The sequence below is a fragment of the Epinephelus moara genome, chromosome 24 (assembly GCF_006386435.1).
Source record: "Epinephelus moara isolate mb chromosome 24, YSFRI_EMoa_1.0, whole genome shotgun sequence".
Taxonomy (NCBI): domain Eukaryota; kingdom Metazoa; phylum Chordata; class Actinopteri; order Perciformes; family Serranidae; genus Epinephelus; species Epinephelus moara.
This window is the reverse complement of record NC_065529.1, coordinates 27649178-27657177: the sequence shown is the minus strand read 5'-3', so window position 1 is coordinate 27657177 and position 8000 is coordinate 27649178. Positions and strand designations below refer to the sequence as shown.

At 41.9% G+C, this 8000-nt stretch overlaps 1 protein-coding gene across 2 annotated transcripts in view; it reads left to right on the top strand.

The window, feature by feature from the left end:
• Positions 1–8000, top strand: part of LOC126386392 (sodium- and chloride-dependent GABA transporter 2-like) — a 38340-nt gene continuing 30340 nt past the window's right edge. The window contains exon 1 of one of the 2 annotated variants that reach the window (XM_050038700.1): positions 1–128. In XM_050038700.1, coding sequence (XP_049894657.1) covers positions 79–128 — 50 coding nt within the window. In that variant the 5' untranslated portion in view covers positions 1–78. Of the gene's footprint in view, positions 129–5857; positions 6082–8000 lie in introns of those variants that run through there. The other variant, XM_050038701.1, reaches the window with a different exon arrangement.

Here is an 8000-nt window from a genome sequence, read left to right as displayed (position 1 = left end):
CGCCACCGTCAGAGATACGCAGACAGACATTAGCAGTGGACTGAAGACAAGTATCCTGATAAAGAAAAACCTGAAACAATGTCAGGATCCCCACATGGATATCATTCTGTTTTGGGAGATGAAAAATGGTGAGTATACATCTGATTCCTCGTTAAGCAACTTTACTCTTTTGGTTAAATCTCACATTTTTGGTTGCAGCTGTTTTCTAAAACATATAATACTACCTGCGCAGCACCAAACAGCTGACAGACACTATTAGATATTAGCTGGCAAACATAATGGAGCATTTAGCAGCTAAAGAGCTGCTAATTTCCCTCAGTGGAGAGAAATTATCTGACTCGGTTGGCATGAGACCAAAGGTGAGATTAAAGAGAATATATATTTAGTACTGGTCTTGAATATAGCTCCAAATGATAATCGTAGCCTGTTCATAAATGACAAAGTTTGACAAAGACTACATTTTCAGGGTCTTTATTTCCTGACTGAACTCATTGAGAACAGCATTAATTATCAAGGTGCTGAGTATTTGAATTTGGATGTCAGGCAACAAAACAATTACTGTTCACCTTCAGTAGTAGTGTGCTGTGGTCTGATGAGTCCACATTTCAAATGAATTTTGGGAATCGTGGTCATTGTGTCCTCCGGGCCAAAGAGGAAATGGACCATCCAGATTTTTACGTCCCTGCTTAATCCAGACATGCAGTGCCAAAACACATTCTGCATGTGTTGAAACGTTGCATGTGTCAAAAGCCCCTTTTCCACTGCAGGAACTCTTCTTATTTACCCGGGCTTTAGAAAATCCTTGGAGTGTTTCCACCAAAATTACCTGGGGAAAAAACTTTCCCTCAACCCCAAACTTTCCCTGAAGAAGTACCTAGTAGGGGGGTAGGACTTTTCAGATTACCTGGAATTCTTGAGGGGCAGGGCTGTGTGCCGAAGAACACTGATTGGTGGAACACAAACTTGGAGCGTTCCGCACTTCCTGGCACGGGCAGCCGCTACAAACTTTATTTCATTTCTGCAAGCTTCACTTTGTGTTTTGATTAAGGATGGGTGCCGACACCCTGTACTAAATTAGCCCCGGGGCTACATTATCAAAGACTGTAGTATTGATAAGCGCTCACGGTATTGGTTCTTTTCTGCCGGCGCTGAACTCCTCCACACACACACACGCGCGCACACACACACACACACACACACACACACACGGCTATACGACACGGTAAACGGTGAGCAGCCGAGCGGCCCTGGTGGAAACAAAGTGAAGATAACTCGAAAATGACTCGAGTTGTCGGCAGCTACACTCGTTACTGTAAGTGACATTAACCTTAGTGAGTAAGAAGCAAATACTTTATTAATACATGTGTTCAGCAGCATGAACATGTAAACATGTAGACAGTGATATTCAATATGCTCCATCCACAGTCTCTCATCCACCGACACTAACGTTATGTCTTACACAAGGACAGCACGCTAGTTCAGCTGATAGTGAATTGTAATAAGCTCAAATGACAGCTGTCTGTATGTAGACTAACTTAGTTTGACACTTATCTTAAAATACTTTTACACTTAGCTGCTGGCTGAGACAAACAGCCCCTTCTCTCTACACCAGCATGTAACCAGCCAAGCTGGTGGAGCCACATACAGGGCACACGCAGAATCATCTACGTCTTCACGCTAATTTGAATAAATTTGCACAGTTGCACAAACTTTGAGGTGTGGTGGAAACGCAAACCACACAGATTACGAGGAATTATTTTATCCAGGTAAATAAATTCCTGGAAAATTCCTGAAAATGTTGGTGGAAAAGGGGCTATAGTAAAAGAGTGCAGGTACTAAACTGACCTGCCTGCAGTCCAGACCTGTCACCCACTGAAAATGTGTGACGCATTATGAAGCACAAAATGCAGCAATGGAGGCCTTGGACTGTTAAGCAACTGAAGTCCTATATCAAGCAAGAATGGGGAAAAAATAAAAAATAAAACAAAAAAATCACTGTTAAACTTGAACAGATAGTGTCTTCAGTTCCCAAACGCTTACTGAGTGTTGTTAAAAGGAAAGGTGATGTATCACAGTGATAAACATGCCTCTGTGAGAATGGGTATATTTACAAAAACAAAGTTTGAGTTTGAATATTAGATATCACTAACAACAAAGACAATATCTCTATACAAATCTCTATATGCATTCTGTTTTTATTTATGTTTTACACTGCATCCCAACTTTTTTGGAATTGCTGGAATTTTGGGGTTGCAGATGTGGGACCTCAGGGTGCCTGTGTGTGACAGAGACTGACACAGAGGGAGGGAGAGAGGGGATCATCTTGGGTCACCAGCTGTGTCTTTGTGACAGTAAAAATTGTTTTGTGGCTTTGAGAAATTGTTTATCTACTCTGGTATTAACTTTAAGATCGTGCAGTTTTAGATTTCTTCTTCAAATATTTTTCCAGTTCACTGGAATTATGTGTACTTACAATTGTTCTGTATCTGCAAAGTAAAACTAAATTACAGCGTAATAAAGGAATAAGTTGCTGCTGGCCTCTTCCTTTGAATCTGGTTAAACAGCATCATCGCTGGCATTATTTTTCATTAAAAGCCGCTATGTGTTGGATTTGAACATTGACTGACTCTCAGTGGTAGTAAAAATAATGTCTCTGCAGAAAAAAATTTGAGGCTCTAGTCCTCCTCTATTCTCCTATGAGGAAAAAAACCATGTTACTCAAACGATGCCATCACAAAAGATGTTGCACCTTGAACTACAAATGGTCATTTATTGATCCATGTTAACTTTTGTCTGGACCACAGCTCAGAGGGGGCAGCCCTATAAATATGACAGTCTGACCTCCTGAGTGAGTGATTAAGTTACACCACTGGTTGGTCAAGTGTTGAAGTTTCACTGTTGGTCTCGTTAGGAGGCTTTTACCACCCAATTTAGATGCTCTACGCCCATTAAATGGCTGTTACCTGTGTTTTTTGTCTCGTAGATATGGGTTAGAAGGGGCCTGCCAGACCTGATATTAGGATTGTGTTCGTAAATCCAATCTGATTTGAGTTCTTATTGTAATGAGAGCGCTGTTGTTTGAAGTAACTGAATGTTCTATTTCTATGTGAATTAAAAAACCATTAAGGTAATCACAAAATCACTTTGCTTGGTGCTCTACTGCTCCGTCTCCCCAGACAGAGTGCCCAGAGTACACTGTGCTGCTCTGAGAGTGTGGTGTTCTCAGAAACCAAATGGTACATTACAACAGCACTCCAGATTTATGAGTGGTGCAGTATGAGCCAGTTTGAGTGTGCTCCAGCACTTGGAGTAGGTTTAAAGACCACTATCTGCCCATTGACTTGTCGCTTGCGTATCCAACAGTCTGAGACAGTCACAGTTTCGTCAGATTTCACTCTCCAAGTAGCAAGCTGGTGTGCAGGAGTGATAAAAGAGAGGACGGAGAGAGCAAACCTCTCTGCCCTTCCATGTGCCTACATGGAAAGCCTAAGGTAGAGAGAGCAGCAGCAAAGACCCCCTGGGAACAGAACAGAGCAGCATCAATTGGCAAACAGAAATGACATTGATAAGTCAGACACAGCAAGAAAAGGAGGAGCTGGGGTGGAGGCAGGTGGAAAAGCGGCTTGCAGAGGAAGCAGCAACAGTAACGTTAGGCAGGCCAGAGCAGATTAAATAGGGCGCCCTGGTTGAGATTGAACAATTGGTTGCATAGGAAGGAATCATGTGATCAGCTGACTCTCTTCCATCAATCAGCTGCTCCATCAGGTGATTGGGCTGTTTGAGATCAGCTGATGTTGCTGGGATGTGAGCTGAGCTTGACATCGTGTCCCGCCTGAACTAACGCTATGCTCAATTTTTACAAAAAATCTTTGAGTTAAATTATGAATGGTCACCGGGAGAGGATGAAGGAGGGAGAGAAGCCTGGATACTTCACTGCAAACCTCCAGGTGTGCTCATATGACATCAGTCAATGTTGCAACTGTCTGATTAAGCTGTTAGTCGTACATGCCATCACAGTGACTGTCAACAGACTCATTTCACTAATTGCACAATAAACTGGGTAAAAGGTTAGTTCAGGCAAGCCACAGGGTCAAGCTCAGCTCACATCCCAGCTACATCAGCTGATCTCAAACAGCCTGCCCAGCTGACAAATCAGCTGGTTGATGGAAGAGAGTCGGCTGATGGATTGCATGATTCCTTTCTATACAACCAATCGGCAAATCTCATTCAGGGCACTCTTTTTAAAGTCCTGACAATGGTGTAAAAACCCGGGTAGTCTTTGCTGCTGCTCTCCCTGCCTTAGGCTTTCTATGTACGCACATGGAAGGGCAGAGAGGTTTGCTTTCTCTGCCTCAGGCTTTTCATATAAGCACATGGAAGGCCAGAGAGGTCTTAGAACAGAGCCATACCAACACATATCATGCTGTAAATACAAGGAAAGTTTTCCATGACTAAAGTGATACTGACTGAAATGGAAACATACAGTTAACAGCCAGCCCGCGTTAACATGTAGACCTCTGGCCCCCAGGAAGTGCATCAGGCTTTGAAGCCAATTTTTGTAGTCACCAAACAGTGGAATTACATCCATCACGTGATGACCTGTGGCCCAAAAAGACTTCCCCATAGACTAAAATGGTGAAAGAAATTTCATCCATTAGCACAGGAAGTAGCTGGCTCGGCTAAAAGTCTCCAGTGCATCTGCTCTATGGGCCATGCAGTCAGAAGCAGTGCCAATCATCTGGGGAAATTTATACAAGTCAGTTGAACTTTTTGGCTTCGTGGACCACTGAGCAACTTTCATATGAATGAACAGGCCTACACAAAGGGTGTGTTTGGAAATACTAGCGTACTTTTGCACAAACTGGACCATTTGTAAATACGGAGTACTGTTGGAATGTACCATTTGGTTATTAAAAACACCACACTCTCTGAGCAGCAGAGCATACTCTAGGCACTGTAGGAATGTTTAATTTATTTAATGGGTCATTAATTCATGTAAAAATAGAATGCTCTGTTTCTTTAAATAACAGCGCTCTCAAAGTAGCAAGCTGGTGTGCAGGAATATTTATGTTTGCTCCTTGACAGTTCACTCCCAGTCCAGGAGCCAAACTATTTGTGTTGGTGGGGACAAATAATAAATTATTAAATAAACAAACAAACTATAATCTGTTGTTGTTTTTCACTGTTAACCAATAAATGAACTGTAGTATAAAACCAATATTAAACTCACAGTCGTGCTGTTGCTTTGTGAAAATGCGTACTTGTTGATTCAACCTAAAAAAAAAAATGTTATCAACAAGTGCTGTTTTTTCAGTATTGCTGAACTAGCTGACACACCCTAAAAATTTTTAAATGGAAAGTAACTTGTGCTTTTACTGGAGTCATTTTTTATGGGAGTAATTAAACTTTTACATAGGTAAAGATTTCCAGGACTCTACCCACCACAGGCTGATTGGCAATAAAGACAAAGCAGAATGGGGCTGATGGGAATAGCGTCAGTTTTGCAAAGTGCTGGACACTTTTTCTTTAAAAAAGATCTTGATCTATGCTCACCTGCTAAATGAGCCCCTTTTAGGGTGAAATGTGAAGTAATCACTAAAAGTCTCTGGATTCATTCATCACTCAAAACTCTGAAGAGTCAACCTGCTCCTTTCTATCTGGGAGGAGCGTTGAGCATACTGATGACCTACATTACCACTCACAGAGCCATGCGGCAAGTTTGCTACTGTGCAAATCCCCTCCTCTTTACATTGAAACCATGTGGTCTCCCTGGACAGTCTCCGCCTTAAGTTGCTCATTCAGAAACACATCGCACTCCCGCCCCCCTCCTCCCTCGCTCTGTCCCTGTTGCTCTTTCTCTCTCTCTCATTGTCACACAAACACAGCTCTCTCAAAACTACCCATGGGCTCACTCATGGTCAGAACTGGGAAGAGCACTTGTCCTGGAGAGACCGGGAGATCTAGACTTGTATTTCTCCCAAAAGGCACCCGATGAACTCCACCTAGAGCTAAATGGAAGCATAACACTGAACCACAGAACCACAGAACCACAGACTACAGACGTGAAGCGACCTTTCTCAGGTACTCTTTACCATTTCCCTCAGGGTAACAGGCAGCTTTTTTCCCCTGCTTTTATTATTTCTAGGTAACATACACTGTGACTGTGCACTATCTGGTTTAATTTCTTGAACAGGAAACAAATGGTATCCTTGCAGCTCAGAGACAGCTGGGCTTTTGTGGTTGCACTTCTGCTTGGCGCCTGTAGCTGTATTATGTAGGCCAAAGGTTACTGGCTACGCTGCAGTGAGAGCAGCTATTTCCCTTGTTTAGTGTGTTTAGTGTGACACCTCAGGCTGCTCTGTGATCCTTGCTATTGGTAGCTCGTATTATTTGAAACAAATACACTTGTCTTGTGCAAATATTTGAACAGATTGCCTAACAACGAACTCTTTAAAAAGTTGCTTTGTCAAAATTATACTGATATTAGATAACCAAATGTTTTGCAATGTTTGGTTTTGTTGTTTGTTTTAGAATTTAGAACTTGCACTGCTTCCATTTTACAGCATCCCAAGTCCTAAAAGCAAAACAGCTGAACAACCACAAAATTATATATTTTTCCAGACATATGTGGTCTGATGGTCAGATAATCAAAAGACAAACAAAATTATTTACCACTGTGACCACACCTCCCTGTTGGTGTTGTAGTGGGATAAAAAAAGAAACTTACTCAGCAGAGGTGACCAACAACTATTCCCTACACTGCCAAGGTTTGGTCACATGCAGAGCAAAAATATCACCTGAGATATTTTTGAAAAAACACTGTATGTTGTTGACAGCACCTGCTCTCAGTACCTGGGTTGATTTTTGCCTCTTCCTCATGTATTTACCCATCATGTAAACTCAGCTTTCCACTACGCTCCTGAAGTTTTTTTTTTTTTTTTTTATGATGATCATTAGTCAGTCGGATAGCTGATAGCTACAGTATGCCTAGTGCAAAGAATTTTTTCCTGTAGTGTCTCCCAGAAATAACATTCCTGTGCAACTAATTTGAGATAGTCTATCTGCTCCACCAGCCTCAGCCAGACAAAATATATATACATATATTTCCACAGTTTTTTTTTAAGGTGAAACATAATACTGGAGTGCTGTGCCCAGTGATAGTCAATGGTACGCTACTTTTTAGCCAGGCATTGCTGTAGGGATTGCAGTATACCACTTCGGTCAAGACTGAAATATCTCTGACCTGTTGGACTGCCATGAAATGCTGTTCAGGAATCCACGTCCCCCAGTGGATGAACCCTGCTGACCTTGGTGACCCCCTGACTTTTCATCTTGTGCTACAAGCATGTTAACATTTTAATTTTCGACATAATACTCTGCCCACAATTCAGTGCAAATTATCCGCTTTATGTTGGAGGTGCAAACAAACAGGCTGCCGTTTTTTAAAATTACCGAGATGTATTGTTTATCACTCTGAAATATTGCTATTTCCTTTGGTGCCAGTGCATAACTGTAGTGAAGTGGTGTAGTGCAGGACCTGCAAGAATCATTAAAATGAAGATGAGAGCTCCAAATATTTATTTGATTCCTGAGCTGTGAAAAAGAGCCTGAGAAGGGCATTCAGGGTCAACGGTTGTGCTAGAAACCCAGTGGAAAATAAAACCCATTCATTTATTAGAAGATTACCAATTTTCTCACCAGAAGTCACCTGCTAAATGAGACCCTTTTAGGGCAAACTATAATTGTGAGGAAAAATATGATTAAAAACTGCATATCATATCCACATCAAAGCGTTAGATTTTGCAGTTTGCACCTCCACCACTGGCGTTAACCCTGTGATTGCTCCTCCAACAACATGGCAGCTTGGTCGCCATCCCAAAATGCCCATATGCGTGTCTGAAAGAACTGGGAAAACAAACAGGTGCGGGAGCTCCTTACTGTCCAAGCAAAAGATCAACTGCATATAATAAGGACAGTAAATTATTGTTGTTGCGGTGTCA